Here is a 17,040-nt window from a genome sequence, read left to right as displayed (position 1 = left end):
ATTTCAATGGTAAATTGTATGTGTTCATGTTGTTTGTTCAGGAGGCTAAGGAATGTGTTTAGCATTTGTCGCCCATGTGGTCAGATCGCGAACACATCGTCAACGTATCTAAGCCAGACTGTCGGAATCAAGAGCCTTTTGCTCAAAGATTTCCATGTAAAAGTTAGCGATTGGGGGGGGGGGAGATAGTGGAGAGCCCGTGGCTGTACCTTCTTTTTGAAAGGATAAGTAAAAAAGCTTTTTTTTTTTGTGGTTGCACAAATAATGCTGATTCTGGGGAAATATACTGCCAAAAGCAGTATGGTAAATAACTTAATGGATTCTGCTAGATGATGTGAATCAAGTCATGTGACTGAATAGATAATGATACAAGCTTAACTTCCAAAACTAGCTCATAAAGACGGTTTATAGGTAAAACTTGAAATAAACAAGCTAAACAACTGTCTTTAAAACTTTAAAGAGACACTTCTCTCTCTTTTTTTTTTGTAATATATATATATATATATATATAAAGATAGTAAAACTAAGAGACGTTCTTACAGGTTTTTTGATAGTAGACAGTTATACTTCAAACCAAACTAAGAGTAAAATAGCATACAGAGAATTGTAAATTTCTAATTTAGTACATTAATGACAAAAATATTTCAGAAAAATATTTAACTTATCTAAGGAACTGATGGGCCATAGGTTTATTATTATTACTATTATTATTATAATTATTTAATTTTTTTTTTTATGCAACTTCTGCTCATGAACGATTTTAAGGGTATAGTACATTAGTACTGTAGGCAGGCTAAGAATCTTCACCCCCCCCCCTCTCTCTCTCTCTCTCTCTCTATATATATATATATATATATATATATATTATTTCTTTATGTAGTCCTGAAATCATACTCTGGAGAATAACTTTTAAGCCACTTCAAGCCTCTAATAAGCAGGGCAGTGGTCTTGCCCAGACAATGAAATTCAACTCCAACCTAAAGACAATCAAACATTTATGCTGACAACAGATTTTAATGTGTAATCTGTTGGTTGGAGAGCAGATTTGTTAACCAATATGCCAACCATGCTGGGAGAATGATGTCCACACACACACACACACACACACACACACACACACACACACACACACACACACACACACACACACACACACACACACACACACACACACGGATATGTATTCCTCAAATCCACCATATACATCTAATTCATAACATTATATTATTAAATGTTTATTGTTCAAAAAAATGCTTAGAAAGATCAACTGAAAGATCAATGGGCTAAAAACCAAAATCACCATACAACAAACAAAATGCACTCCTAAGTTTAAAAGTATATTATGCAAAAGCTCTTAAATATCACTATTAGTGGAAAATTAAGAATTCCCATACAATAGAAAATAAGTTTGAAGTAGAAAAGCAGCAGGAGTAGATGATATTCGACCAGAAATGCTGAAGTATGGTGGCATAAAAGTTTTACAGTGTCTGCACTGCATAGTTCAGAAAGACTGGACAGAGGGACGAATTCCCAGTGATTGGAGTAGAGCTCTCATAGTACCCATATATAAAAAGGGAAATAAAACTGAATGTGAGAATTACAGAGGTCTTTCCTTACTGAGTGTTCCTGGCAAGATTTATACAAGTATACTTGAGAAACAATTGAGAAGAATTGTGGAAGAAAAGCTGGGTGAAGAACAAGCTGGATTCAGGCCAAATAGAGGCTGTCAGGATCAGATCTTCACTTTACGACAAATAGTCGAGAAAGCATGGGAATATAACAAAGATCTGTATTTAAGTTTTGTCGATTTGGAAAAGGCATATGAAAAGGTGCCAAGAGAGAAGCTATTCAATACGCTACAGTTATATGGTGTCAATGGGGCATTATATCAAGTAATACTTTGTCTTTATTTGAGTTGTAAGTCAGCAGTTAGAACTGAAGGAAGTACAGGAAGATGGTTTAATGTTAAATCTGGTGTGAGACAAGGATGTACATTATCCCCTCTGTTATTCATTATCTATATGGATCACATTATGAAGGAGAGTGGTATTAAACCTTATATCAAAATTGGAGTTGTTAATGTCAGCTCTTTGCTTTATACGAATGATGTTATACTTCTAAATAAATCTGCTACAAGTCTGCAAGATTCTCTGACTAAATTGAATAACTGTTGTAATAGATATGGTATGAAGGTCAGCAATAAAAAGACAAAGACAATGAAAATAGGCAGAATCATTGAAAATGTCAACTGTGTTGTGAATGGAGAACCTGTGGAACAAGTAAAACATTTCAGCTACTTAGGCATGATTTTTACTGAAGATGGTAAATTAAATATAGAAATAGACAACAGAATCAGCAAAGCTGGTATGGTGGGAAGTCAATTGAATAAATTCATATGGAATAAGAGAGAAATTAGTCAGAACACTAAATTAGCTGTATACAAGACAGTGTTCAAACCAGTTTTAACTTATGGATCTGAGAGCTGGGTCAGAAGTAAAACACTTCACCAAAGACTAGAGACCGCAGATATGAGAGTCCTGAGAAAGATTATAGGCATGAACAGATGGCATCAATGGCAATATCATATTATCATATTAAAAACGAGGATATTAGGAAAGAACTTGACATTGTCAGCATCCAGGAATGCGTTAGCAGAGCTAATCTCAGGTGGTATGGTCACTTAAACAGAATGGGCGAAGTAAGATTAGCAAAACAAGTGTTCTCTGGCAGGTTGGCAGCAAAACGACCCAGAGGAAGACCAAGATATAAGCAGATTGATACGGTACAAAGTGCCTTAGACGATAGAAATATAAGATCTGATAATGTTGGAGTCTTGACAAGTAACAGACTGATTTGGAGGAAAATTGTAGATAGGAAGTTAGTAATGATGTAATTTTTTTCATGTAGTACAATCATATCCTGTACACCCCTTGAGGGTACATGGCAGGAATTTGATGATGATGATGGAAAATAAGTTTTGAAATAGGATATAAAATTTTGAAAAACTTTATAGATAATACTTACGTTATTCCATCTGGAAAATCAAAAATAATTGATTGACTCTTCTGCTGTTCTTTGAGAATTTCCTTATCAAAATAAATTTTCTTTTTATGGTCAAGAGTTTTATTAAGATTTTCACGTGCTGGACGCAAAATTCTAGGATGCTGCGAGTTACATAATTTCACCTCATTAGCATTCACTTGCTTGGTATTGCACTGAAGGGAAACTCTTTCCTTACCTTTTGATCTACAGAAATGAAAAGTTTGATCTTTATAAAATGAATGTCAAAAGATAATTAAAACAGATTCGTTCAAAAATGTAATTTTGATTGAAATGTTACTTAAATTTCAATTTTGTTAATGCAGTGGCACTCTTGCGACTGGCATTAACAAATCAAAAAGGTATTGTGTTTCACAGAACTGAAATTAAACTGCATTAAACTTCCATATTTGCAGAATTTCTGCATTAGTCTCATGATCATCTTCACTGATATATGCTAAGTTACACACACTATATAATAGACAAAGTAGAATAGAATAGAATAGAACATTAATTTAAAACTATATAAGGGTGATACAATACATGATTTGCAAGTAAAGTAGCTTAATCTATATTACCTATTAGTCCAACAGAAATTAGAAGTAATGATAGATTATAAGAATTAATGTAATCAGTAAATAATAATATTTGGTTAACCAATCAAGTGTTGATCAATTTTATTAATTAACTGGACCAACTAGTTTCGCCACACTTATCTGTTGGCTTCTTCAGGGCACTTACATATAGGTTTAAACACTCTCACAATTATGCGTAACTGCAAAACTGACAAGAATAAAAACTGACTAGAATAATTACAAATGAAATAGTATCGAACGTGAGTGAAACACGTATCACGTGTACAAGATCAGCTAGCTGTTGCTGAGGAACCTTCTGTAGTTTGTATTAAAGTTTCATTTCTTCCATTTTTAAGGCTCTGATTAGGGTTTTCCATATCTCTGGCAGTATTAGGCCTTGATTTCTGTTAAGGTTCACAGTAGAACGAGCGACTGTGGCTGCTTCTTTGAACATTCTTGAATGGTAATCTTCCTCTAAGTAAGGGGAACAGCTTTTGTCCCACTCGATGACATGGTTAGTTGTGGAGAAATGAGACGATAGCCCAGAAATGTCCTGTCTGTTGTTTTTGACATAGCCAATGTGCTCCTTTTGCCTGATTTCGAGGCTTCTCGAAGTCTGTCCGATGTAATTAGAGCCACATGAGCATGGAATATTATAGACTCCAGCATATTTGTAGAAAGGATGGTTGTCTTTTGGAGATCTTAGTAGTTTACGAATAGTATCTATAGGCCGAAATGCTACTCTTATTTTGTGTTGTTTGAGGAGATTGGCGAGCTTGTTGGAGATGCCACTTACATACGGAATTGCAATCGTTTTTATATATTGAATCTCTTCTTGTTCTCTTTGTGGTGGTTCAGAGAAAAGGATTTTATTGACTAGTCTTCTTGGATAGCCGTTCAAGTACAGATTGTTGGAAATAAATTTTAACTCATCTTGAAGGGTCTTGTTGTCCGTTGAGATGCAAATAGCTCTTTTCTTTAACATGTGTATAATGCTGAGTTTATGTGATATGTGGTGAGAGGAGTTAAAATGTAGGTAGCGACCTGTATTGGTTGGTTTTCTGTACACCGATAGATTTAAACTGCCATCAGTTTGTTTTTTGATTAAGATGTCTAAAAACGGAAGTTGTTTTTCTCTTTCAAGTTCCAGAGTCAATTTAATAGAATGATGGAAAGCGTTGATCTTTTTGAGAAAATCATATATGTCATCTTTGTTGTTGTTCCATATGATGAAGATATCGTCCACGTATCTAAACCAAATTTTAGGTCTAGGAAAAATTTGTGATAGGATTTTGTTTTCTAAGTCTTCCATAAAGAGGTCAGCACATGAAGTTGAGAGTGGGCTTCCCATTGCCAAGCCTGTTAACTGTTGATAGATTTTATTTTTCCAAGAAAAATAATTGGAGTTTAGGCAGTGAGCAAACAATACGGTTATATCTTGTGGAAATAAGGTACTTAAGATGTCAATGACCTCTACTACGGGAACGTTTGTAAAGAGAGAGGTGACATCTAAGCTGGCTAGAAGATCATTATCCGATATCTTGATGTTTTTTAGCTTTTCTACGAAATGTCCAGAGTTTTTGATGTAACTCTCTGAGTTGTGGATGTATTGCTGTAGGAGTTTCGAGAGATATTTTGACAATAAGTAGGTGGGCGAGTTGATTGCATCAACGATTGGGCGTAAAGGAATACCCTCTTTGTGTACTTTTGGAACTCCATAGAGTCTCGGAGTTAAAGGATGCATTGATTTTAGTTTTTTAATCAAGTCTGTTGGCCAGTTAGATAAAGTGCGTAGTAATTCGTTGGTATCATTGCGATTTTTTAATGTTGGATCTTTTGTTAAAAGACGGTAAACAGACAAGTCAGAAAGTAGATGGTTAACTTTGTCTTCATAGTCCTTTGAGTTCAGTATCACAGTACTGTTTCCTTTATCTGCTTTAAGTACTATGATGTCTTTGTTGTTTTTTAAATCACAAATAGTTCTTTTATCCAGTGATGAGAAGTTCTGTTTTGTGGAATAGGGCGTGGAAAGTATTATGCAACTTTTTAATCTTAGATCATTTGCTGTGTGAGGTGGTAATAATGAGATTCCTTTTTCTAGACTACAGATGAAATCTATCTTGGGAATCTGTTGTGGAGCTATTGCATAGTTGAAACCCTTTTTGAGAATGTCGATTTCAGGTTTCTTTAAGATGTGGTTTGAAAAATTAAGAATAACTTGGTTGTCTGGTAGAGAAGGTTTAGACTCATTGTGGGTGGTATAGAGGTGGTTAAATTTTTTAATCTGGGTCTGTCTGCTTTTGTTAAAAGCTTTGGTGAAACTGGTGTTGATCATTTTATCTAACACTTGCCAAATTTCCTCATCTAAAGAGCTGGATAGATCCATGAACAGTTCATAACATTGTGATTCAATTTGACTAAGCACAAATCTTGTGTGATGTAACCTTTCACGAATGAGGAGCATCGATGTCTTGAAATAAATATTTTTAGCTTGTCTAGTATTGAAAAGAGGTTTAAGATGTAAAAACTTAGGAATTATGCAGTTATCACGGCAACGTTTTAAAAAAGTGAGATGGTTTAGTAACCTTGCCTTTTTACATTTTAGGATTTCAAAACGATGTACCTTGATTTTCATATCACCATTGACTTTATTCATCATGAAGGTTGTTTTCTTGATCATAAATTAGTAAATAATAATATTTGATTAACCGATCAAGTGTTGATCAATTTTATTAATTAACTGGACCAACTAGTTTCGCCACACTTATCTGTTGGCTTCTTCAGGGCACTTACATACAGGTTTAAACACTCTCACAATTATGCGTAACTGCAAAACTGACAAGAATAATTACAAATGAAATAGTATCGAACGTGAGTGAAACATGTATCGCGTGTACAAGATCAGCTAGCTGTTGCTGAGGAACCTTCTGTAGTTTGTATTAAAGTTCATTTCTTCTGTTTTTAAGGCTCTGATTAGGGTTTTCCATATCTCTGGCAGTATTAGGCCTTGATTTCTGTTAAGGTTCACAGTAGAACGGGCGACTGTGGCTGCTTCTTTGAACATTCTTGAATGGTAATCTTCCTCTAAGTAAGGGGAACAGCTTTTGTCCCACTCGATGACATGGTTAGTTGTGAAGAAATGAGACGATAGCCCAGAAATGTCCTGTCTGTTGTTTTTGACATAGCCAATGTGCTCCTTTTGCCTGATTTTTACTAATTTATGATCAAGAAAACAACCTTCATGATGAATTAATGTAATCAACGAACATTCTGATTAAAATAAATTCAATTACTTTAAAAGTACAACCATGACATTTCCATTTTGTTGTTGCTGCCTAGGGGACATCAATTTGAAAACCGACAGATCTCTCTCTCTCTCTATATATATATATATATATGTTATGGTACAAGTAATTAATCGGTTTATATTAATAATTACCGGCTATTAATAATACAAGCCAAATAACAAGGTTAAAGTAAATAATTTACGAGAATTAATCACATGAACTGGTAATTATTGATGGTAAATGTAATAATTTTCAATATGCTACGTTTGGGTGGGGAAGTACCATGTGACTTTTTTTCTTTTTTTTTTTTTTTTTTGTCGAAAGTGTTACAGATACCTTCTTCATAATGGATTTGTTTTTAGATAGATAACCATAATTGACAAGTTCAGCTGGACACATGTTCATAATTTTGTGAGTCCGCTCTATCGATTGGCTGTTTTCATTATCCTTCCAACCTTTTGTTGTTTTATTTGTTTCAAGCCATGTGGATAACATTTTTTCAATGTCTTGGTTTGCACCTTCATCCGAGCCTTGTGATTGACTTTGCCATGGTTTTCCATGAACAATCTTAAGCTCATTCCACATTCCGCAGACTTCTTCAATAATTTTATTTGCAAATTCCCAGCCATTGTCACTTTGCAAGATGCATGGGGCTCCAAATATTGTGAATAATCCAATAGATAAGTTGCATATCGTCTAAGATCAAACTAATAAGGATGTTGCATGTCAGAAGATAATCTCAGAGAGGGAAAACAGTATTAGGACAGAGAACGGTGATAATGTGGAAGTGGAAATAGATGATATGAGTGAAGAACTTATCTGTTGGAGATCCAAACAAAAACAGAAATAAGTGTTTACCAAATCGAAGGAAAACAACGTTCTTCTGAAACAGGAACTATTGACAAGGAAGATAACAAAATAAAAAATAAAACTAATGTTGAATTAGAAAATAATGGGGTGCTATGGTGGGGGAGGAACCTCCCTTTCGAGTCTTCAAAATTCAAGTCATCAGAATTCAAGGAGAACTGGTGGGCCAACCAGTCTGAAAATCGGGTGGTTGGGCGGTGCAGGCGACAGAATCCCCCTTTCGAGTCTTCAAAATTCGAGTCATCAGAATTCAAGGAGAACTGGCTAACCAGTCTGAAACTCGGGTGGTTGGGTGGCACAGGCGACGGGAATCCCCCTTTCGAGTCATCCGAATTCAAGGAGAACTAGCCTACCAGTCCGGAACTCAGGGGGTTGGATGGCGTAGGCGCAGCCTCCCTTTTGAAGACTCTACACTCACTACCAGTCCGGAACTCAGGGGGTTGGATGGCGTAGGCGCAGCCTCCCTTTTGAAGACTCTACACTCAGGGCTCTGAGTGTAGAGTCTTCAAAAGGGAGGCTGCGCCTACGCCATCCAACCCCCTGAGTTCCGGACTGGTAGGCTAGTTCTCCTTGAATTCGGATGACTCGAATTTTGAAGACTCGAAAGGGGGATCCCACCTCCCCCCTGAGTGTCAAGTCTTCAAAATTCAAGGAGAACCGGCCTACCAGTCCAGAACATGGGGGTGGCATAGCCCCCCCCCCCCAGTAATGAGTTAAAATTGTCAACAAGCATTATTTACTATGGTCTAAAATATCAGGCTTAATTCTTTGCTTTTTTTTTGTAATGAGTTCTCATATCATTTATTCTGTTCAAGTAGAATGTTCTTCACATTTACAAAGGTTTGCCAGCACAGCATTGTTATTATGGGCTACTCAAATGGAGTCAGACTTATCAAGGGAGGACCTAAACATCATTCCAAGCACTATTCAACATTCACACAGTATCTATCATACTTTGATTTGAACTTATTCATAGTCAATGGTACCCACAATGGACTGACAACTTATTCCGCTCATTTACCCCTCTCCAAGCAAAAAATCGAATCCTGACACCCCTGCAACTACATTCTTGCTCAGTTTCCAAGGATGGTCCCTAGTTCTACCACCAAACCTGTTCTGAAAAATTTCCTCTGCATTAATCTTGTAAAAACCCTTCAGTAATTTGTATGTCTCAATCATATCACCCCTTTTCTGCCTGTCAATCAATTTCTGTAACCTACAAATCTTCAACCTATCTCATTAGGTTAATTTCAAAGATTTGCTACCATCTGGTGCTTTCACTACAAAATACATAACCTTACATATTTCCACATTAAACTGACATTCATTCTCCTTTGACTAGACATTTTTATTAACTATTACTTTACCTAATTTCGCATTATCGACAAACAACTGAATAGTTCTTCTCAGATCCTCTCCTATATCATTATACAAATTAAATAGTAGCTGTCCAAGAACAGTCCTGTGGCATTCCACTAGTCACAGTCCTTTCACTGGACTTCACCTAAATAAACTACTATATGCGTGGATGGGCTTGTGTTCGTCAGACATTTTTTGTAATAGATTTCAAGGTTTGATATGAACACAGATGGATAAGAAAATAACTAATTATTAACTTAAAAGCTAATATTTCGCTGGTATTATATCCAGCATCTTCAGAGCACACAACACAAAGTTTGTTACAAATGCAAAACAACCACAATCCGGTGTAACAGTGGGGCTAGTAAAAGTAATTGCAGCATGCAAAACAAGACTAAAGTCATAATATGGCGCCATCTAGGTTTAAAAATAAAATAAAATAAAAATTCAAAAGTTTTGAAATATAAGTCCAAATGATAGTCTTAGAAAGTTTGAAAAAATGAAATAAAATGAAATAAAAGTAATAAATATTAATTTGGTCTTAAGATGACTGTCTCCCAAATCCTTGGTAGATTTATACAGCCATACTTGTTAAGGTTTGGAGTATGTTTTAAGGCTTCTGTTGATTCCAGGAACAACTTCTCTGACTTATAGAAGCTTCTGTGCATTACTTTTGTTTCTTTCCAATTGATCCTGTGTGCAGGGGTATCCAAAGCATGGTCTGCCAGACCCGACTTGCCATAGCGAAAGTGTCGGATATATTTTTTGTGTTCACTGAGGCGATGTCCACAGTTCTTCCTGTCTGTCCGTAGTAGGCTTGATGGCAACAACAGGGCACTTCATAGACTCCTGGATGTGATAAAAGAGTCTATATAAAATTAGCAACTCTCATCTGTTCATCCTTAGGTGAACGGATGAGAGTGGCTAATTTTACATAAGGGTTAAATACTGTGCATAGTTGGTGTTTGTTAAGCACCCTAGATTTCTTTTCAGATGTGCCTTTAATGTATAGGATGGTGATAGTTTTGTTGTAGTCTTCTGTGGTAGATAGAGGGGATTTCTGGGTAGCATTTAGTATGTTATCTATTTTATGGGGATTATAACCATTGGTTAAGAAGGTGTGTCGTAGGTGAGAAAGTTCAGCAGTGAGAGCAATATCATTGGAACAGATTGCTCTAGCTCTATGGATTAGTGTTTTTAAGATACCATATTGTTGAGAAGGGTGATGGTGTGATTGTTTGTGTAAGTATCTCCCTGTATGTGTGGGTTTTCTATAAACTGAAAATGATAAGGAACCTTCTGGAAGATGTGTGATCAGTGTGTCCAGGAAGGGTAGGCAGTCATTGGCTTCTAGTTCCATTGTAAAGTGGATTTTAGGGTGATGGCTATTTAGATGCACTAAAAATGTATTCAATGTGTCTGGGTCATGGGGCCAAATAGCAAACACATCATCAACATAGCGTAGCAAGAGACTAGGTTTGAGAGTGGCTGTGTTGATAGCTAATTTTTCCAGATGTTCTATGTAGAAATTGGCTGGGGGGGGGAGAGAAAGGGGCGAACCCATAGCTGTCCCATCTAATTGTTTGTATATTTTCCCTTTCCAAGTAAAATAACTTGCTTGTACTGTGAATTTAAATAGCTGAAATATATCTGGGGGAAATTGTGAATTTAGTAAGTTGGTACATTAGTGTGCTCTGAAGATGCTGGATATAATACCAGCAAAATATTAGCTTTTAAGTTAATAAATAGTTATTTTCTTATCCACTATTGTTCATATCAAACCTTGAAATCTATTACAAAAAAAAAATAAAATAAACTACTGTCTGATATCTCACCATCAACCACCCTCTTATCCACTTCAATTTAAATCCATCCCTGTGTGTTGCAATTTATTACGCAGAATTCCATGCCATATCCAGTCAAAAGCCTTTGCAAACTCCAGCAGTATCACTGTAAACCGATTACCTTTATCCAACTTAGCTGTCACTGTATTATAAAATGTAAGCAAGCTTCTGAGGCACAACCTACCCTTCACAAAACCATGCTGCTCCTGCCCTCCCACATAGTATCCCATTTCTGTCTATCCAATCCTGTATTTTGCCCTTAACTTTATTTCTCAAATACTTGACGAATTGGTTGGTGAATTGCTATATCAGTTTTAGAGCCTCCTTCATGCAGTGAACTATTTTCCTCCTCTTTCTAACAACTTGGGACTAACCAGCCAAGGTGGATTAAACAATGTGATCAAAGGCACTCCAATTCCTTAGCATCTTCTAGTAAAACTCAAGCTGGTATACCATCTAATCTCATAACCATATTCACATAAAGGTTCTGTAATATGGTATGCACCTCCAATTCAATTACCTCAGTTTCCATATAAACCTTTGCTTCCTCGTTACTACAATCTCCCCACTTGGATGATATATTCTTATTGTTCACTTAGTAATTATACTATTTCGCCTGATTCAGTTACCTTCTCGCCATCAGTATTCATTAAAATCTTTCTGCCATTAACGTTAATTCTTCTTTTTACCTGTGACATACCACAAGAACTTTTTTGGGGAGATTATCGCTGGCCTGTACTTATGATTTTCTTTCATAAATGAAAGAAAATAAGTTCCCTGTTTTTGTCTTTCTTACCACACTGGTTATCTTGCTGGTCTATGCTTTTTACTACTCATATGCCTGCTGGTCACCTTTATCCTTGAATTCCTTCCAGTTTTTTTTTTTTTTTTTTTTAAGACTCCAGCTTAATGGTATTCATCCATTTAACTCCTATTTGCATTCATAATTGAATGCAAATTTATGCATTCAATTACAACTCTGCAATCTCCCAAGTTTGGCATACTTACTAGCCCTGAAATTATACATATTATTATATAACACTTCCAGGGAGTCCAAAGACTCTTCGAGAGAGGGTACCTACTCTCTGTCTCCGCCAATCCACCAGCCGCAACTACCTTCATCATCTACACCAACACCATCTACTGCTGACCATCACTAGTATTTTCACAAACAAACATCCATGCCCACTGTGGGATATCACTCCTGTTAACTGAAAATTCCACACATATTCAACGAATATCTCCAAATGTAAATTAGACATATGGAGCAACTGAGTTACCACCCATTCACAGTTAACGTCACACTTGATTTTCTTTTTTTTACTGCTGATCATCTCTAACCTTCATTAATAACATCCCTTCCCATATATTTCTGGAAGAGTACAATACATCCTCTGATGTCCGAGTCATAATTTACCCAGTGCATTATTAGGTGGACCAATCTTACCTGAATTATTAGGCCTAGTACTAATCTGGCAAGCCTCTGTAACTCAATTCAATAACCAGTTTCAATGATGCCCTTTGGATGGAAAGATGAATTTCAATCCCCATCAAGATGCGAATAACTTTTGTCAGGGCTTTTCAACTGATAGTGAGTTAGCCGGTCTCATACGGAGGTGGCAGAATTTTTCATCTAGCAAAACAAGCCTCATAGCTTCAGCCATAAATCCAAAATAACTAATCTGGTATGGATGCATAGATAATGATCACCCATTGATGATTTTTGGCAGAGAAAGTAATGCATTTTCTCCACTAAACATCAATATGAAGTCTAGTATTGGAATTAAAATTTATTGACAAGTGCAAATTTCTGCATTCAGTTATGACTCTGCATGATTGCACATTATACAAAATATACTCAGAATATTCCTGATGCTTTATCAAACAGTACAGCCTCAATATACTCCAATATATACTTATATTCACACACACACCTACAGTTAAATAGATATCTACAATGTTTTTAGTGTTTAACAAAAAGTATCTCATCATCATCATGCATATCAAGGATTTAGGCCTAGCATGGCCTGTTCTGGCCAGCCATAGAAGTCATCGTTGAATCGTTTAAGAGGGACATCCTGGTTTTCTTTTTCCTAATGGCTTGTACTTTAAGGCTTGTTTTGGTAATCTTTCTGTTTTCATTCTTTGAACGTGTTCCATCCATTTATGTTTATATTTTTTAATTTTTTCTATTACTGGTTCTTGGTTTAATTCTTTCATAATTTCTTCATTTCTTTTGGAATCAAATAGGGTATACTTTGCAGTTTTTCTCATAAACTTTATTTCTGCTGTTGTTAACCTTTGTCTTTTTGTTTTATTGTCTAGATTTCTCTTCCATACATTAAGACCGGTAGGGATAATGTATTGTATAATTTTAGCCTGGTTTGTTTTTGAACTAGGTTAGGTTTAAATACACAGTTAATTACACCTGTTATTTTTAAATATTTTGCAATTTTTATGTTTATATCTTTTTCATTTTCATATGTGATCATACATCCTAGGTAGTTAAATGAATTCACCTGTTCTAAGATCTTGTTCTCTATTACTATTTTAGTTCTTGCTGGACCTTGTCCTTTAAAGGCCATAGTTTTTGATTTTTCCTTTGATATTATCATACCATAATCTTTGGATATCTCATTTAGATTTAAAATAGCTTTCTGTAAGTTATCTTCAGAATTTGTAATTATTATTTGGTCGTCAGCAAAGAGGAGAGTCTTTAAGTTAACTGTAGGTGAAAGTTTAATTCCTTGATGTAAATTTTTACTTCATTTTATTATTATTTCATTTAAGTAGATATTAAAAAGAGTTACTGAGAGGGGACATCCCTGTGACCCCTTGGTTTATCTCTCTTGTATATGATAGCTCGTGATTTAATCTTATTTTTATTTGATTATTTTCATATATACTTGTGATAGCTTTTAGGATATTATTTGGTATTTGTCTTTCTTTTGATATGTTAAATAATATGTTTCTTTTAACTTTGTCAAATGCTTTTTCAAAGTCAATAAATGCAATATGTGTTTCTAAATTATATTTAGGTTATTATCTTCTTTTCTCTATTATTAATTTTAGGCAAAAGGCTGGGTCTATACATGATCGTCCTTTTCTAAATCCATTCTGTACCTCTAGAATAAAGTTTTCGGAATATTTCATTAGTTTGTTATTTAAGATTCTGCTATATATTTTGTAACAGGAATTTAGTATACTGATACCTCTATAGTTTTTAGGGTCATCTCTATTACCTTTCTTAAAGATAGGACTCACAATTGCTTTTTTCCATTCTATTGGGGGGATACCAGTTGAGTAATTTTTATTTAAAAATAATAAGTCTTATTTTGAATCTTGTTCCTACGTATTTATATAGTTCTGAACCTAGCTTATCTTCTCCGGGTGATTTTCCGTTTCTTGTTTCTTTCAGGCTGATTTCTAATTCTTCTTCAGTTATTTCCTTTTCATTTTCATTAATTGTTTGCTGGTTGTCTTTTTTAAAATATTTGACTGTCCACAGTTCTGTGTAGTAATTCTTCTAATTTCAATTCAGTGTTTAATTTTATGTTTTCTTTGGTATCTGCATTTAAGTGTTTCAAAATCTTATATACATTGGGTCTTATTTTATATAAATCATGTTCTAAATTAGAAACAAATTTATTCCATGATTCTCTATGTCTTTTTCTGACTTCTCTTTTAGCTATGGCTCTTATTCTTTTATATTCTATTTCATCTTCTAATCTTTTACTGCTTAACCATTTGTGATAGGCTTCTTTTTTCTTTTTGATTATTTCTTTGATTGTATCATCCCAGATCTTCAGTTTTTTTCTTTTATTGAATTTTTTGGTCTTTCCTAAGCTTTCATTTGCTGCTGCATTTAGAATCGTTTTTATATTAAGCCATTCTATATCTTCATTTTGTTTTATTTTATCTAGATATTGGTTAATTCTTTGTTCATATAGCCATTGTACATTTGTGTCATTCAATAGTCTAGTTTTATAAACAAATGTTTCAATTTTTCTTTCTGTTCTTGTTACTTGTAGCCATTTAGGTGGTAATCTTAATTTTATTTTAACAAGGAAGTGGTCACTGCTTATCTCATATCCTCTGTGAACTCTAACATCTAGTGAAAATTTTGATGTCTTTACATTTAATATGAAGTAATCTAATATTGATTTCCATCCTCTTGCTGCCCAAGTATATTTATGTATGTCTTTATGTTTATAGAAGGAATTCATTATTTTTAGGTTATTATAAACTACAAAGTCAATCAATTTTTTACCATTCCAGTTTAGAGTGTGTTCTCCATGTATTCCTATATTATTATTAATTTTCTTGTTTCCAATTCTTGCATTTAAGTCTCCTGCTAAAATTATGTAATCATTTTTATTTATTTTATTATATGTGTTTTGTAGCTGATTATAAAAATCAATATTATCCTGTTCTCTTCCTTCTTCTGGGGCATATAAACCAATTATTGTTAAATAGCCTCTATCTATTTTTATTCTAGCTTCTATTATTCTTTCATTCCATAATTTATAATGTTTTAACTGTTTTGAAAGGGAGTTATGAATCCTGCTTGTGCTCTTTGGTCTCTGTCAACTTCACTGTATATCACATTAAAATTTTCAGTTCTCATAGTTCCTTTTAATTTCTTTTTTGTTTCAGTGATTACTGCTATTTTAAAATTTCTTTCATTTAATAACTGGTCTAATTCTATTTCTTTATATGCTATTCCTCTTACATTCCAGTTTGCTATGTGTATTATATTTTGTTTCCATTTTCGTTTTACCTTTTCCATTCCAGAGTTGTTTCCCATAGATTCAATCCGATTATCTTTTTCTGTCAGCTTACAAGTAGGATTATGTTCTCCATGTCAGGGGACTAGCCTGACGATGGAATAGTTCAGTGGTAGGGCTGCTCCCTTAAGGCTTCTGAACTAGCTTTCTTCCAAATTTAAACCCATAGGAGGAATAGGGTATATTGAAAGGGAAAGAGTAGATTATAGAAGAATTATAGTAAGGTTTATAAAGAGGGCATAGTTTTAAGGCCAGAAATGGAAAGACCGCACGGCCTCGAGTATTCTAATAGCATAAGGGTCATAAAATAAGAAGAGTTGGCTGATAAGGCCTTATAGGAAAGATTAAAGTAAGTGGATCTTCCTCGAAGTAGAAGAAGGAGAGGATAGATCCAGCTAGAGGTCCATGGGAGTGCTGCTTCCCTTACAATCAAGATGATTGCCCCTTATAGCTCTGTTGGTCCACGAGTCCTTATTCAGTATATTCGGACCACCCCACCATATATATATACACACACACACACACGCATGTACACACACACACACACATGGTGGGCTCCCCCTATTCGCCACCCAGGGAACGCGCTCTCTAGGGGGTTACAGGGTCCCCCGAGAGGTAGACAAAAAGTATCTGACTATTACATTGTAAATATTACTAAGGTACTATATTTCATGTATGCAAAGTATTAATTCACATGGTTTCCTAGGGGAAGTCTCCATTATCAATGAAACATTACCTTTAAATGAACAATTAGAAAAACAAAACTAAGCATGATACTCCTGCCTCAGTTCGCCCTAGTTTATCAACAATGTGTATAATCTGACAATATAATCATCATTGGCAGGTATAAATTTAAGATTTATTATACAAGATATCCTAAGTATATTATTAAATTTCTAATATAGGATTACAGAACCTGAAATACTTTAAAATAAAATTAACACTTTGAAATTCCTAGAACAAACTAAAATTCATGACAATTTTTTGTTAAGATCTGTTCTTGACTCAAATGGTTAATAATGATATACAGTAATTGTGTTTAATATTCTTCTCAAACACAAAACCATTATTATTATTATTATTACATGACACTTCTAGGGAGTCCAAAGACTCATCGAGGAAAGGCACCTACTCTACAAGTCTCTGTCTCTACCACTCAATCCACCAACTATACAACAAACCGCAACTACCATCATCATTTACACCAAAGCCATCTACCACCCACCACCACTAGTATTTTCACAGACAATCACAAACATCCATGCCCATAGTGGGATTCGAA

At 34.8% G+C, this 17,040-nt stretch overlaps 1 protein-coding gene across 2 annotated transcripts in view; it reads right to left on the bottom strand.

Annotated features, from left to right (window-relative positions):
* LOC150108227 (uncharacterized) overlaps nucleotides 1–17,040 on the bottom strand; it is an 84,458-nt gene that overhangs the window by 52,868 nt on the left and 14,550 nt on the right. For both annotated transcript variants that reach the window (XM_090415679.1, XM_090415680.1), the window contains exon 3: nucleotides 3,025–3,246. In XM_090415679.1, coding sequence (XP_090271805.1) covers nucleotides 3,025–3,246 — 222 coding nt within the window. The remainder of the gene's footprint in view (nucleotides 1–3,024; nucleotides 3,247–17,040) is intronic.

This window comes from Typopeltis vanoorti, chromosome 3 (genome assembly GCF_054136105.1).
Source record: "Typopeltis vanoorti isolate ZY-2024b chromosome 3, IOZ_Tvanoo_1.0, whole genome shotgun sequence".
In the NCBI taxonomy this organism is placed as follows: Eukaryota; Metazoa; Arthropoda; class Arachnida; order Uropygi; family Thelyphonidae; genus Typopeltis; species Typopeltis vanoorti.
Note: the sequence above shows the minus strand (reverse complement) of the source record. Positions and strands in the feature narration are given on the sequence as shown.